Source organism: Colletotrichum scovillei, assembly GCF_011075155.1.
Source record: "Colletotrichum scovillei strain TJNH1 chromosome Unknown Contig00011, whole genome shotgun sequence".
In the NCBI taxonomy this organism is placed as follows: Eukaryota; Fungi; Ascomycota; class Sordariomycetes; order Glomerellales; family Glomerellaceae; genus Colletotrichum; species Colletotrichum scovillei.
The window spans coordinates 1,569,790-1,584,476 of NW_023336269.1; the positions used below are offsets into that span (position 1 = coordinate 1,569,790).

Genomic DNA, 14,687 nt, shown 5'->3' on the forward strand with positions numbered 1-14,687 from the left:
GCGGGGAGCTTCAAGCATTCCAACACTCAATCCCGTCTCATCCGGCCATTCCAGCGTAGTATCAGTCCAGCCCTCAGCCCTGCTACTCCACGTACTCTCATTAACTGGATATCAATTGCTGTCCATTCTTTACCGCTTCTTTCTTCAGCAGAATTTCTAATGAGGCTGGTTAACATTCCAGCAACCTGTATCCGTACTAATTACTATCCCTGTCTCCGCCTACGGAGTACGCAGCAGCTGGAATGCGATGCGGAACCCCTGCGACAATGGTCAAACCCGTGCCCTCTGGGGCTGAACAATTTCGCAGGAATGTAATCAAGGACCCCTGACACTTCGGGCATTCCTTGGGTCTTCTTGCAGCCTTTTGCTCCGGACTCTGTGAGTCTTGGGTGGTTCTCGATGCATTAGCTGCATTTCTCTAGGCATCATCATCGTTTTCTTCACCAATGATACCAAGACTCTTGGCTTCTATTAATGGATCGTTTTTCTGTACACGTACAGCAGATGAGGGGGGTGAGGTGCAGTTTCTGTCGTAGTCGTAGTCGTCGTAGACGTGAAGCCTCCACAGCCTCAACGCCAAGCACTAGAACGGACTCACGTTTCGTTTGGAACACATGACCAGAGGGTGAGAGTGAGAGAGCGAGAGTGAGAGCCATAGCTTGAGCATTGGAAACATCTTCCAAGCCTCAACCGTTTTAGAGGTGCTGACACAGGCAAGCAAACAAGGCGTGGAAACGGGCGCTGGCAGAGACTTGTCAGCGTGTCAGAAGAGAAAGCACAGAGCATCCAGTCCTCAGTGTAAGATGTTTACCTAGTGCACAGAGCAGATACTGGACAGGTCTGGCACTCGTCGATGGCGTCTGTTTCTCTGCTTTCCCCTCACTCTGATCTCTGTCTTCCCGCGCCACATCCGCGTTTGCCAGCTTGCCCTGACAGGTTCTACAGCCTACAAGACCCGAACGTGCATGGAACTAACGCCCAATCTTGCCAAGTTCCAGGTCCCGTGGAGCGGTGAGCACCAAGCCGCTCTACCCTGAAGGGTCTAGCAAACGAAGAAAGATGGACGCTTTGGGACATGCCTGCGAGGGCTTCGTGGGCTTCTCGGCTTGCAGCAGGCGTACGCCCACCAAAGATGAAGAGGTGGACGAGGGGGAGAGGGGAGCATGGGGAGGAGCACTGGGGCTGTCGGACTGGGCTGCACATCGTCGGACTGAAGGGATGGGGGCTTAAATTGGTTGGCGGTTGATCCTCATCACCAAACGTCCATCACCGGGTTCGAACGCAGACGTGCGGCGTACCTTACCTAGTGGACGGTACTCATGTGCTGGCAGCTGCACACGGAAAACACGGATGGAGATAGGTGACCTACCTATATCACCACAAATGCATATACGATCGAGTTACACGAGCGGAACCGTCAGGCACCACGGCTTTTGCAAGCTCCACGAAAGCTGCATGAAGCTGAAGCCAAGAGGGTGTGTGAGGAGCAGAGATAGTTGCAGGGCCAAGCAAGACGCAAGCACTTACCTTCACAGCTTCTCACGCGTCTCACTGGTTCCGAGCTGGTGGGTTGTGAACCCCGCTGGAGGGGATGGTGACACCTAGATGATGGATTGATGATGACGATGATGATGGCGGTGAAGCCATGATGCAGATGATTTGAGGCTGACGATTTTCCTTATTCCGATACTGCGGTACCCGTACGCCTGCCCGTACTCCCGTACGTACGAATATCCGTAGGTATTGATTCCCAATGATTTGGAACGTATGCTTGCCCTCCCCCTGCCTTTGCAGATTGCAGCTTGCAGGCCCCCCTTGGCTGCAGACTCTCATCTCGCCCAGCAATCTGCAATAGGCAGATCATGGCGGGAAAAGGATTGCAATGCCTGCCATGCTTGCTTTGCACTCGCTTGCCCCTGCACGTTCGCGTTCGCCCTGTGCCTGGCGTACCTGGCAACCTGGTGGTCAACCGAGAGATTCTCTGGATCGGTAATATCCCCAGCTCGTCTCAGCATGTTTGCTTGTTTTCCTCACATACTCTTTTCCCTCCCCTTCAATATCGGGATTTGGGACGTGAATCCCTCTTTCAGCCCCAAACCAGTAAAATGATGTGCCATTTGCCAATTTAACCCAGCAAATAGACTCGATCCAATAAAAGCCCCTCTAGCCTCCAAAGCCAGTCAGTGCTGACAGTGGAGGGGGGCCACTCCTCTTCCCGATCGGGGGCTTTTTCAGCACGTATCAACCCCTGATCAGATCAATACACCTACCTAGTGTAGTAGTGAATACTCCGTAGGCCCTGCCAGGCTTGCCAGCTGGCTGGGCTCCCTCTCTCTCGCGCGTCCCAGGACAAGGGTTTGGCAGCTCGCCTCGTCGACGCCGTGTCCGCCAGCCCAGTCCCAGGCCTCGACGATCTGTGATCTGCTGCAAGAGAAGAAAATCCCCTCCCCTCACCCTCCCCCTGGTGGCTGCAAACCATTTCCATTGGATCGAACCCGACTGTTCGTTAGCGTCCGCAAGCTTCAGTGCGCCACAGCGGGACTTGCTCGGACTACCCAGCTGGAAAGAGGGGAGAGATCAAGAGAGGGGAGGGTGGATGATGGATCACAGATGGAGGACGCGGCAGAGGCAGGCGACGGCGTCACGGAAGCACCGCTTTCCAGATCAAGTGCCCTACCACAGCAGCTGAGTTACGGCCGAAGCGAAGGGAGAGCGAGGGTGGATACCCGTGAAGAGTGGTGGAGAGGGGTGTGTGATCTTTCTGGGACCTGTGATCTGTGATCTGAGGAGCTAGCTTGGATAGAGATGGTAGCTAGAGTACACAGATGGACAGATGGGTTAATAGGCTGGCATAGTTTGGGCCAGTTCGTGGGAGAGCGACATTTAGCCCAGCTTACCTAATAGACTCGACAGTCAACGGATGTGCGGTCCTTGAAGCCATCGCCAGCTTCAGTAAGGTACAGAGTGACACCTCAGAGCAGGATTAAAGATACTACGTACTGACTGACAGAGCCTCGTGAGCCTCCCTGACAGCGAATTGGCACCAGTCGAGCCAGTAAACTGACCAACTAGGTGTGGTGCAAGGCACGTCGCACATAGAATTGCACGCTACAAGATAGCGGCTGCCCCTAAGACTACCTACCTGGAAAGCCGAGGCCCCACCCTTCCCGCTCAGCACTGGCCTCCGGTGGCTTAACTAAGCGTCCCGTCTGGTGACTCCTTCTCCAGATCAGCGCTCTCCTCTCCTTCACTCCTTCCACCAAAGTGACTACACACCCCCGTGACCACTGAACCCCTCACCACCGAGAATCACCGGCTCCGGAACGGCCCCACCACTCACCGCCAAAGTCATTGGCCAATTCGGTTTTGATAGTGGAGACAACACACACCCGTCACGGTCGACTATCTCGACATCTTGCCCGATGCATCGATATCGACATGGACAAAAACTACACCAAGCAAGCACGGACGGATCACCGACCCAAGATAGCCTCAAAAGTAGTCCCCGACATGGCTGAACGCGGCAGTTGCTCTTGGCTTTGATGACTTGCCAAGCTCCCCAAAGAAAAGCCCAATTAACCCACCGGCAGTTTTTCACTCCCATCGCGCGGCTCTCTCCTATGGCTGCGGTAGTGTACGATGCACTCTCAAACTTGGCAGACACCAGCATCAAAATCATCGTATATTCCGTTTGCGGAAAGTTTCAAGAGTCCAACGTCGGGGCGCAGCACGAAAGCAGGGCAAATTCTCGTTTTTTTCTCCTACACTATCTCTCGCCTTTCTTCACTACGTGACTATTCCCATCCGCCCATCCCGCTCTGTAGTACCGAAAATCGTTTGTGCCACTGCGTCCGTACGGAGGAATCCCATCAAGGAAACGACTGAAACCTTCCGAGGTAATCCCCATCACCACTCTTTGCCGCATACGAACGACACGCCCTCCCACATCCCGCTCCTTCTTTTTCGCCTCTCCAGCGGCCGACGATTGCCTCCATCACCGTCACCATCCTACCTTCTCTGGCCGCATTCGAGCAAGTCGACGGTTTTATTGCGGCGTAGAAGAGGAAGAAGAAAAAAAAAGTCGTTATGTTTCCACAACGATAACAGTATGCCTCATGCGGTCTTCTTGTTGTTTCGTACACGTCCGCAATGAGACACGATTCCCAAAGGGTTTCAACAAAAAACACTGAAGGCGAATTCTCAAATCCCCCCCTCGAGATGTTCTCGGCCATTGCCACGCAAGCTTTTTCCATTGTTTAAACTCGACGATATCCCACGCGGGCGCGGCCGCCCGCACGCACGCTTTTCTTTCTCAACGTTGATGTTTGCTTCCAGAACTTACAGAGAGTCCATAACGTGAAAGGTGTCGTTATCGTATGCTGGCCGCAATAGGAAACAGGAAAGACTCAAGAGATGGGCCACATTGTCAAGCTTTCCTGCAGAATGTGTCTCGCACGAGTCGGAATAAACCTCCATATGCTCTTCTTCCGTCTTGCCTTTTCGCCTCCGAGATTCCTTCGCCCTCCCTCAAACGTATGTTAAGACGCTTCCGGAAACCGCACTTCATACACCACACACATTTCACAATTTTTAACTCCAACGTTGGTCTAAACAAGACTTCTGTCACTTTTTTATCTGAATGCGACGAGACGACGCACCAAGGTAAAGCTTCGCGAGGCTTTTTTCGGGAGATCTTGCACTCGCGGTTTCCGGGTTTCAAGGGTCTTGCATGGTTGTTTCGATGCTTAGCTGTCTTGGCTGTATTTACACTTTTTTTTTCCTTGCTGTTAACTTTTTAACAGTTCAACCTCGAATGGCATTACTCATACCCATAACTCTCTGGTGACTTACTCAGACTCGTAGAGTTTCTCACACTACAACAGGCCCCAGCCCAGTCGTCAGCTGTTCGTCTCATGAGGAGAGGAGCCAGCAGACAAGACACCCGCACGGGTGGGAAAAACCCCGGTTGCGATAACGAGACGACGAAAAATGGCTTTCTTCCTCCGCGCCGTTTCCGTGTCGAGCTTGAGCTTATTTACTTCTGTATGCGTGCGTGTGGTTGTATCCGCCATGCAAGGGGGGACCAAGGGGAATGATGACACGTCCCACGTTGGTCGGCCCTCGGACTGCTGCTGCACACGCCTCCTCCACGCAGTAAAAGAGAAGAGGGAGAGATAATAAACGTGTGAAGATGCCAAAAGCGGATACACAATCGGCATGCAAACGCACAAACGCATCGCATCACATCGCAAACTGACCACTCACAGCCTCGGTCTCGGAATCGCCATGCCCCATGCCACGCTGCCACGCTGCCATGCTGCCACGCTGCAATGATCTACGACCCTTACCTGCCGTCTTCGACACCGCATGTTCCGAGCGCGGCCGTGGGAACCATGGAGGCCCGGCGTCGGAAATGGAGGACAGAATGCAGAGAGGACACGAGGGGGGGATTTAGCGTACCAGCTCGTCGGGGACGTAAGGGGAGACAGAACGATCGTGCGTGGACACACAGATCACAACCACCATTGACTAAATGGCATGATTCCAACCCAATGTGAACCATCTGAGCGTATAGCGAACGCCGTTGACGTGAGTGACACTGACAACTTTGAGGCTGTCGGCGGGTTGGGTTGATCATGCCATTGCTTTAGCTTGGTGCCAGCTTTTGCTTCGAAAAAGTTTGACTAGTAGTCATATCACATAGCAGGTTTATCATGGGTAGTTCCGTCCGCGCCTTGACTTGGTAATGGCCAACCGAGTGAGGTGAGGTGAGGTGAGAGTAACAAAATAAGAGGTATCTTTGATTTTTCAAGCGTTAACAATATTCGTGTGATCGTGCCATATCCACTTCTCCATCGTGCATCTCTCTCCCCGATGCTCTGGCTCAGCCTAACAATGACACAGACATCCGGCCGCCCACTGCTTCAACAAACTTGTCAAGGAAGACTACGCCATGCTAGTGTCCACAAGAGAAGCGGCTGCCTGTGCGCTGAAGAAACGCCGTCTTCTCTGACGTGGGCTCGAGTCTAGCAGTAAAGCCTTGGGACCCGGGATTCAGGTTCCTGACAGAGACAGTGCTGACTAGATGGAGCCTCCTTCCGCCTGGCATATCCCGCCGTCGCGATGTCTGCTCTTCACCGGGCAAAACACCATCCTAACAACATCGCCAACACCCCTCCTCCTCCTCCTTCTCACCCAAGCTTTCCCACATGACACGGATGGAAGCCAGTGACAGCGGGCGCAAGGCGTGCTCACGCGAGGAGGAAGGCTACGGTCCTACCGCTCATTTGGGGTAGTCCTTCAAGTGGTAGCTCTTGAGCTTGACAAACTGATCGTAGCCGAAGCGGCTTAGGGTCTGCCCCTTGCCGGAGTTCTTCCAACCCGTCCACGCTAGGTCCTAAAAAAGTTGTCAGTACCGAAAGACTCTGAGGGGAAGGATGATGGCGGTGGCTTGATGACGAAGATGGCTTGCAGGCCGATGGATAAACAAAAACGACTGGCGAGTGTATAGAGTTTGCGAAAGCCGGCAGGCAGATAAAACAACAAAAGAAAAGGAAGATAGTATGCGGCTACCCGCTCCGAGTCGGAACTTCCTAACCACTTTGCCAACTCTAGCGTTCGGGGCGGGGGGAGCATCGGGCTAAGGAAGAGGGAAAGGGTGGGGACCGGAGACAAACAAACACGGAGGATGGTGATCGGAGCGGGCAGAATACAGATCGGATGACCGCCAAGGGTAAGAAATGCCATGTTTGTTGCTTGTAGGGTATACTCACTGGGCTGGGGTAATCGCATCGGTTAACGAAGACGGTTCCTGCTTCGACCTGGTCCGCGAGCTCGTAGCCGCGGTCCGTGTCCTTTGTCCAGATGCTGGCCGTCAGGCCGAACTCGCTGTCGTTCATGAGCTTGACAGCCTCCTCGTCACTCTTGACCCGCTGGACGGGAATCACCGGTCCAAACGTCTCCTCCGTCATGACGGTCATCGAGTGGTCCACGCCCGTGAGGAGCGTGGGCTTGACGAAGTTGCCCTTGGGCGGGGGGTTGCTGAAGGACTCGTTCTCGGGGGTTGCGTCAGTGGCGCCCTTGGAGAGGGCATCCTTGATGTGCGACTCGATGGCTTCCTGGGAACGCTTCGAGATGACGGGGCCAACGTGCGTGCCCTTGTCAAAGGGGTCTCCGAGCACGTACCCCTTGAGAACCTTCTGGACGGCTTCGACAAAAGCATCGTGAATCTTGTCGTCGACGTACACCCTCTCGACGGAGCAGCAGCTCTGTCCCGAGTTGAAGACGGCGCCGTCGACGATCTCGGCCGCGGCCCAGTCAATGTCCACATCGCTACGGATGTAGGCCGGGTCCTTTCCTCCCAACTCCAAACCGACGTTGACGACACGGTCTGACGCAGCCTGCTGCACGGCCAGACCACCGGCCACGGAGCCGGTAAAGGCAACGAGCTTCACCTTGGGGTTACGCACGATGGACTCAATCATGACGGGAGAGCCGCAGTGGAAGTACTGCAGCACGCCGGCCGGGAGACCGGCCTCCTCAAACACCTTGGCCACGCGCTCCACAATCGTCGGAGTCTGCGGTGAGGGCTTCAAGATGACGGTGTTGCCAGACAACAGCGCGGGAATGAGCGAGTTGACCAGAATGAGGTAAGGGTACTGGGAGTGTGATGTTAGTGAAAGAGACAGGGGTATCGCGTTGGTGGTGGCTCAGCAGTTTGCGCGTTGTCTCACAGCAATGGAAACATTCAACCATGCCGCGGACACCACGTAACGGGAGGAGCCACGAAAAGTAGGAGACAAGAAAGAACCCACATTCCAGGCAAAGAGGACGAGGACCGGGCCAACGGGAACCTTGCGAATGAAGCGCTTGAATCCCTTCTCAGCCTCGCCTTCGGTGTCCTTGAGGACGTCATCGGCAATCTTCAGGAGGTACTCGCCGCGCTTCACCGCCGTGGCGATTTCGACGCCGGTGTAGGCACAGGGGCGGCCCATCTGGACGGTAAGCTCTTGGGCGAGATCATCCTTTTGCTCGAGGAGGAGGCTCAGAGCCTTCTTGATGATGGTCTTGCGGTCGGCCAGCGAGGTCTTGCTCCATGACTCGAAAGCCTTGGTGGCGGTGTTGGGAAGCTCATCTAATTCGGCCTGAGAGACGCCATTCCGGGTGAGGATGGCCTCGTTGGTGGTGGGGGAGATGGTCTTGAGGACTTCGACAGACATGTTTGGCTGATTCTCTTCTTCACGGGGTATCAAAAGGTTCAAGTTGAAGAGAAAAACGTATGAATGAGAGAAAAGGGAATCAGTTCACAGTCGTTGATCGGGAGGCAATTCGCAGCTTAGATATTCCCCTTCATGAATCGTGAGCTCACTGAGGGGCAGGTGGAGGGGCAATGACATGGAGGGGCAACCGCCGCACCTGTGACCTCCTGCCGGACCGCGCTTGTGGGGAACGCGGTAAGATAAGGGATGATGTAATCAATCAGCACCACCACCGATAAGATATTGGCGATAAGGCCCGCTGTAATTTTTTTGCAGACCGCGCGCCAGAGGGCTGGGATCGCGGACTTTTGCTTGGATACCTATTGTACAACGACAGTTGCATTACCGCCGACCACGAGGCTACCGACAAGGCTGCAGCAGAGGAATTGCATCTTGCTCTTGCTAGCACTTACCGATTTCGAGGACCCACCGTCTACCCATACTTCAGTTCTAGCAGCCGCCATGGCTCCCGAAAAACGAAACAAGTTCCTCGACGCAGACGAGAGCGACGACGACCTCGACCAGGGCTACGACTCCGAGGCCGAGGAGCTGCGCAAGGGAGGCCGCAGCGCCAAGAGGCGCAAAGTCGACAGCGAGGACGAGGACGACTTCAGCGACGAGGAGCACAATGTCACAAAGGACACCGAAGACGCAGCGAGCGACGACGACGACGACGAAGATGCCGGCGAAGATGCGGAAGCCTCAATCTCAACCAAGAAAAAGCCCTCAAGCTCGGCAACAAAGCTAGACCTTCCCGACGTCTCCAAGCCCCTCACGAAAAAGAACCTCGTCGCGACGGAAGAGGCCATCAAGAAGTCCGGCGTCGTCTACATCTCCCGCATCCCGCCCTTCATGAAGCCCCAGAAGCTGCGCTCCCTCCTCGAGCCCTACGGCAAGATCAACCGCATCTTCCTCGCGCCCGAGGACCCGACCGCGCACGCGCGCCGCGTCAAAGCCGGCGGCAACAAGAAGAAGTCCTACACGGAAGGCTGGGTCGAGTTCATGCGGAAAAAGGACGCCAAAGCCGTCTGCGAGCTGCTGAACGCGCGGACCATCGGCGGCAAGAAGGGGTCGTACTACCACGACGACATTTGGACGCTAAAGTACCTCAAGGGGTTCAAGTGGCGCCACCTGACAGAGCAGATCACGGCCGAGAACGCGGAGCGGACGAGCAGGATGCGGGCTGAGATTAGCAAGGCGAGCAAGGAGAACAAGGAGTTTGTGCGCAATGTGGAGAGGGCCAGGGTGTTGGACGGTATTGCTGCGACGAGGGAGAAGCGCGGCAAGGCGGCTGCGTCGACGACGGAAGCGGGGGCTTCTTCTGATGGTGGTGCGGCGGCGGCACCGGCGGCGGAGGCGGAGAAGCTGGACAAGAGGCGGACGGTGTTTAAGCAGATACCCCTGGCGGATAGGAAAAGCGAGGCTGGCTCGGGTGCGAAGCCGGCAGGTGATGTTGCGAGGGTGCTCGGAAAGATCTTCTGATGAAGATGGGGAGGGGTGGGGCGTGTGCTTATGTTCGGCGTTCAACAGTTATCCGCCGCTTATGTTACTGGTAATAGGGAGCATAAAATGTGACTTTCAAAAATCATAAGATGAAAGATAATAGCCCTATGGGCCGGCAGCCTCGGGATGTTGCGGCGTGTGTGTGGTTGCAAGTGTACGCGAAGGGGTGGGTATCTACGGCCGACTGCCGGACTACGAATGCGAGAGCTACTGGGTCACCATCTTTGACGGCTTAGGTGGGCAATCTGTCTGGCATCTTGGCATGAAAAGAGAAGACGAAATGACGTCCTTTTACGTGTCTACCTCTACGGGACGAAGCTATGCACAGTTGAGAAGCCGGCGGTAGCATTCAGGCAGGATGATGCGTGTCGTCTGTACTCGCCAGCATGAAGCAGACCCTTTGGACTGTGAAGTATGTTGCTGCATAACCGGAGCGAATGCGAATGCTTCCTCTACACCACTCTCGGCTCCGCGACGAGCTACACACTTGACGAGCTCCTGACTTGGCGATCTATTCACTTGGCATGAAAGATATGATGAAATGGTCCCTTGGAAACTCGGACGAAGAAGCTGCTCGAAATGAAATCGTTACAATAGCCGGCGTTAACATGAGCACTTTGCCGTTAGCGTAACGCTCAATTTGAGGCTCAACAAACCTCGCAAGAGCATGTGAGGGAGTGCGTAATCGCAGCAATCTAGGCTCGGAACGACCTTCCATTGGTAATCTTGCATTAAGTCGTCGTTGTGTAAAGATTCTTGCCAGCCGCGGCTGCGATCTTGATCACCTCATCAGCAGCTCTCCAGCCTCGGCCTCAACTTTACATCGCCTTATACTGAGCTCACCACAACGCAACCTCGGCGAACCTCCTAACTCTACAATACCGGCCCAAACTCGTAGACACAAGCCATAGACTAGAACGCTCTGTTATGACATGTCATTATTCCTACTCACACGAAACCGTAGTCATCGTCAAAAAGCACCGCGCCGCGCCAACCTTCACCGGCGTCCAAGAAACCAAGCAAACAAAGTACCCGTCTACAGCATCTCGATCAGATGGCAGCAACCCCGATCTCCAAAAGCCTCATACGCAAAAGAAAAATCAAAAAGGCAACACCCGTTGTTGCGCGCGCATACGGGCGGTCTCCACTCCCAACTTCTGCCCGCCTGCCGACGCCCCCACCCTCCCCCGGCCAAATGGAGTAAACCAAGCCGCCGTGGCCCGCCGCCGTGTGGGTGAGAGGATGAGCCTCCCGTCCGTCGGAGTCCGCCTTGGCCTGTGAGTGAGTAAGGTAGAAACAAAACGTTGACCACGACGTACACCCTCCCCACCATCATGACAAACCTCAGGGAAACTGTAAACCCGTGCGGTATGGCGCCGACAGTCAGGTCCCCGTAGGCATCCCGCTGCCTCCCTCCCTCCACCGTCTCATCAATGTCGCCAGCGAAAGTTGGTGGTCGGGAAGGGTGGAGGTGGAGGCTTACCTCATGATGGATGGGGTGTGTATGTGTGAGTAGAGCCTCCATGGGTGCAGCGGACACGTCTATGGTCTGAGTGGTCCAAAGTCTGGGGAAAGGGAGGTGCCGACAGGTCTCTTACTCCCGCTTAACCGCCGGCGCCTGGAGGGTGTCTGGGAACTCGGGTCCGGGGTCGGGGGGGATAAGGCTGAGTCTGAACGGCCCCTTGGGGAGACTCTGGGGAAGCCTGAGGGTAGGATGAGGAAGGACGGGCCATGTCGGTTTCGTAGAGGGTTGAAACAACGACCGCCGTCTCTGGTATCCAGGCAGAGCCTCAGAGGGTGTGGCTCCTAGAGTCGGCGGCGGCCGGCTTCGCGGACCCAGGAGTGTCCAGTGCTGGATGAACGTAGGAGAGGCTCTCCGCCTCTCGAATGAACAGACAGACAGACGGACGGACAGGCCATGGGCTCGTGAGGCCCATGACTAAGGTAGGGGTCTGGGGGTGCCGAGTTTATGGTGTGACTTGCGTGCTTAAGCCCGCTGGAGTCGGCGATTAGAAACAGTGAAGTCGGCAGTCCCAGACAGTCGGCACCCTCTTTGGGTAACTGGGAGAGAAGAGCACGGACGAACAACTGTTGATGGGAAGGTCGATGTGCTGTTGTACGAATAAACAACACAGGGTAGGGTGTGAATGGTGTGAATGGTATAAGTCGGGGGAGCCCCTGTCGAGGGCCGTGCGACGAGTTGCTGCTGAACGCACGTACGACGTTGCCCATCAATGGAGTGCTAAGCACGGGACGTAGAGAGGGCAAGAAGAGTGCATGAGGTGAAGCTCGGACAAGTTGGAATGGCACATCGCCGACAGCTCTGAGACTGGATCCCTGCTTAACGGCGATGGGATCGTGAGATGCGGCGGTTGAACGGCAGAGAGGAATACACGACAGAGAAACGCAACCAAGGCAAGGCGGACGCATGAGCCACGTGGTGATCTAGTAGTGTAGTCTTTTTTCTCTCTTTCCAACGACAAACGCAAACGCCCTTTTTCACTTGCGTCGTAGTCTCAGTCAAAGGTATCTGATGATGCATACACGCCTTGCCACCCCATCCTTGAAACCATCCCATTCATTTTTTGTGTGAGAGAGAGAGAGAGATACCTTCACTCTCTTCTTCTATTGCCCAAGAAACCAAACGTGTCCACGTACCATCTCGTAAGGAAACACATTTCCTCCCCGCAGACGGCCACTTAACCTTAACACCACCCCGGAGCCACCAAACGTCGGGGACCTCAACAGAGACACGTCCCAACTTTGTCCCGTCCGTCCATAGACGACACGCCCCCATCCCCTGCCCGCCGCCTTTCGGAAGACAGGCATCCACACCTGACGCCTAATCCTGAATCTGGAGTTCGTCCATGTCGTCAAGCAGTTCATCCATGTCCACCCTCGGAGCACCCTCATCGCCCTCGGTCTCGGCGATGCTCATGGCGTCCGGATCGATATTCTGCGGCTGTTGTGACTTGTACAGCGCCATCGTCGCGCGCAGCTCATCGTCCTCCTCGACATCGCGCAAGAATTGCTCATAGTCCTCGTTCATGCGGTCCTGGTCAGCCTGCTTGGGCAGCAGCTCACCCTCGTCCTTGGCCATGCGCTTGAGCTTCCAGTTGCGGTTCTTGTGCTTTCTTCTGTTGGGGTAGTGCTTCTTGACGAGGATGACGTCGGGTATCGTCGAGCCGTAGGCGTGCGACTCTTCAATAGCGTCAAACTCCTCGTTGTTGAAGTTGGTGCCCGTGAGCATGTAGCCCAGGACCGAGTCGCCGGCGTGCAGCAGGCCGCCCAGGTGTGTTCTCGCAAAGTAGGTCTTGTCGTTTGAGCCCAGGTCGGAGGCGCGGGCTACTTGCACCTCGGCGAGATGCCACTTGCCCTTTGTGATGCCCGTCGGCTCGATGTCCATGACGATAAACTCAACGAGCGACTTGACGTCGGCGAGGGAACGGAACGGTGCGCGCCAGTAGATGGGAGCGCTGACATCTGCGGTCTGAAGGGTGTTGGGGTCGAAAAGGTATACTGCGGTTCCGATCTTGTGGCAAATGACGAGGGGAGAAATGTTGCCGGATGCCCGGGCCAGCTTGATGGGCAGAGCCACAAGATCGTCACGGCAAATAGGAATCAGTTCGACTGAAAAGGTGAACTTGAAAGATTTTGTCGATGTGTGGATATCTTGCGAAATGAGCTCCTGCGACTTCTTGACCGTGCAGGGCACAACGGAGTTGAGGAAGTCGCAGAATTTTTCAGCCTGATTCCTTGCCGAGAAGAAGAAATCGATTCCGTCCTTTGCTTCTTTAATGTTGAGGGTATCTCTGTGTGCGCCGTGCTTCATAATCAACTGCTCGAGGTAGAGGAACGTCCTCTTGTGCAGGACCTTTTGCCGGACCTGGACGGAGGCGCGCCACACGTTGGCCGTGTAGGACTTTGCGCAGTCGGGACATTGCTGGTACGCGACGATGTAAACCGCCTCAAACGCCTGCTGGAGAAGGACGCCGCTCTGGACCTCGTCCTGGATCGTGATCTTGACCTTGACTCGTCTCGAATGGGGTTCCGTCCACACAAAGGAGGCGTCGATGATGCGTATCTTGTTCAGGCCCTTGAGCTTCTTGAGGCAGAGGGCGAGGAGTTCGCGGGACTCGGGGGCGGCGACGATCCAACTGCTGGGCGGCAGCAGCCAGCGCTCGCAATCTCTGCAGTAGTTGAGGGTGGCTTCGCGCTGGACGCCCTGGGAGATGTCGACGGTCAACTTGATGCAGTCGAAGCAGAGCGCGTTGGCGGCGGTCGTTCCGTCGATGGGAGCGCCGCAGTTGCAGCAAAGAATCGTGGCGTGGGTGCTATTCATATTCATTTTGGCGTCTCTTTTTGCCCTCACTGCCTATGTCCTTGTCGATGTCGAGGAGGGAAAAGGTATGGGAAAATGAGGCGACAAGGGGCTCTCTTGGGCAATTTGGGCTCGGTGTATGGCGGGGTTGTTCATCGAGGGGAAAAAAAAAATCATGAACCCCGGCCGATAAGGCGAGCGCGGGGCTTATCAATAAAGTCACATGATAATGACGCCGCTGGTGGCGGGGTTTCCCTGAAGTTCGAGTCACATTAGTAATCACAACTAACACCAGTATCCAGTTGCGCCCTCTATCATCTGAATAACTCATGTTAGAGGGAGTCCCGCCCTCGGAAAGACCGCAGCTAGGCAAGATGATTCGAAGATTTAGTCATAGACTGTGTCAATACATTACTTTTGTGAGTCATCGTTGGCTCAATAGCTTGGCACCTCCTCCCAGGCCGGGATCGTCGGCCATGTCGATGTTCAAGAGGCTTCTCAAGGTGGTAATTTACTACATTTGTGTGAAGAAAGGCTAATAAAAGGCCCACCCGTGGCATATCGGTTTTTACGAAATAGCCTGCGGCTGCTCTGGATCTAGCTAG

General features: G+C 55.2%; 3 protein-coding genes across 3 annotated transcripts; 1 reads left to right on the forward strand and 2 right to left on the reverse strand.

Annotated features, from left to right (window-relative positions):
- Positions 1-5,780: 5,780 nt before the first annotated feature.
- Positions 5,781-8,430, reverse strand: HER10_EVM0002741 (aldehyde dehydrogenase). The gene is made up of 2 exons (XM_035482905.1): positions 7,815-8,430; positions 5,781-7,658 (listed from the first exon to the last, which is right to left on the reverse strand). The coding sequence occupies exons 1-2, from the start codon at positions 8,217-8,219 to the stop codon at positions 6,612-6,614; spliced, it is 1,452 nt and encodes a 483-aa protein (XP_035326641.1). The 5' UTR covers positions 8,220-8,430; the 3' UTR covers positions 5,781-6,611.
- A 5-nt stretch (positions 8,431-8,435) lies between these two features.
- On the forward strand, positions 8,436-9,740 carry HER10_EVM0007023 (putative RNA recognition domain-containing protein; the record flags this gene model as incomplete). The annotated part of the gene is made up of 1 exon (XM_035476590.1): positions 8,436-9,740. Exon 1 carries the CDS (start codon positions 8,721-8,723, stop codon positions 9,738-9,740), a length of 1,020 nt encoding a protein of 339 aa, XP_035326955.1. The 5' UTR covers positions 8,436-8,720.
- A 2,511-nt stretch (positions 9,741-12,251) lies between these two features.
- HER10_EVM0001872 (NMD3 family protein) lies at positions 12,252-14,219 on the reverse strand. Its single transcript, XM_035471607.1, has one exon. It carries the CDS (start codon positions 14,107-14,109, stop codon positions 12,604-12,606), a length of 1,506 nt encoding a protein of 501 aa, XP_035326569.1. The 5' UTR covers positions 14,110-14,219; the 3' UTR covers positions 12,252-12,603.
- Between the last annotated feature and the right edge of the window lie 468 nt (positions 14,220-14,687).

Excerpts from the sequence above, each read along its gene's own strand:
- HER10_EVM0001872 (XM_035471607.1), bottom strand. The coding sequence starts at position 14,109 with ATGAATATGAATAGCACCCACGCCACGATTCTTTGCTGCAACTGCGGC.
- HER10_EVM0002741 (XM_035482905.1), bottom strand. The coding sequence starts at position 8,219 with ATGTCTGTCGAAGTCCTCAAGACCATCTCCCCCACCACCAACGAGGCC. Across the intron at positions 7,659-7,814 it reads TCGTCCTCTTTGCCTGGAAT|TACCCTTACCTCATTCTGGT; the intron begins GTGGGTTCTTTC and ends TCACACTCCCAG.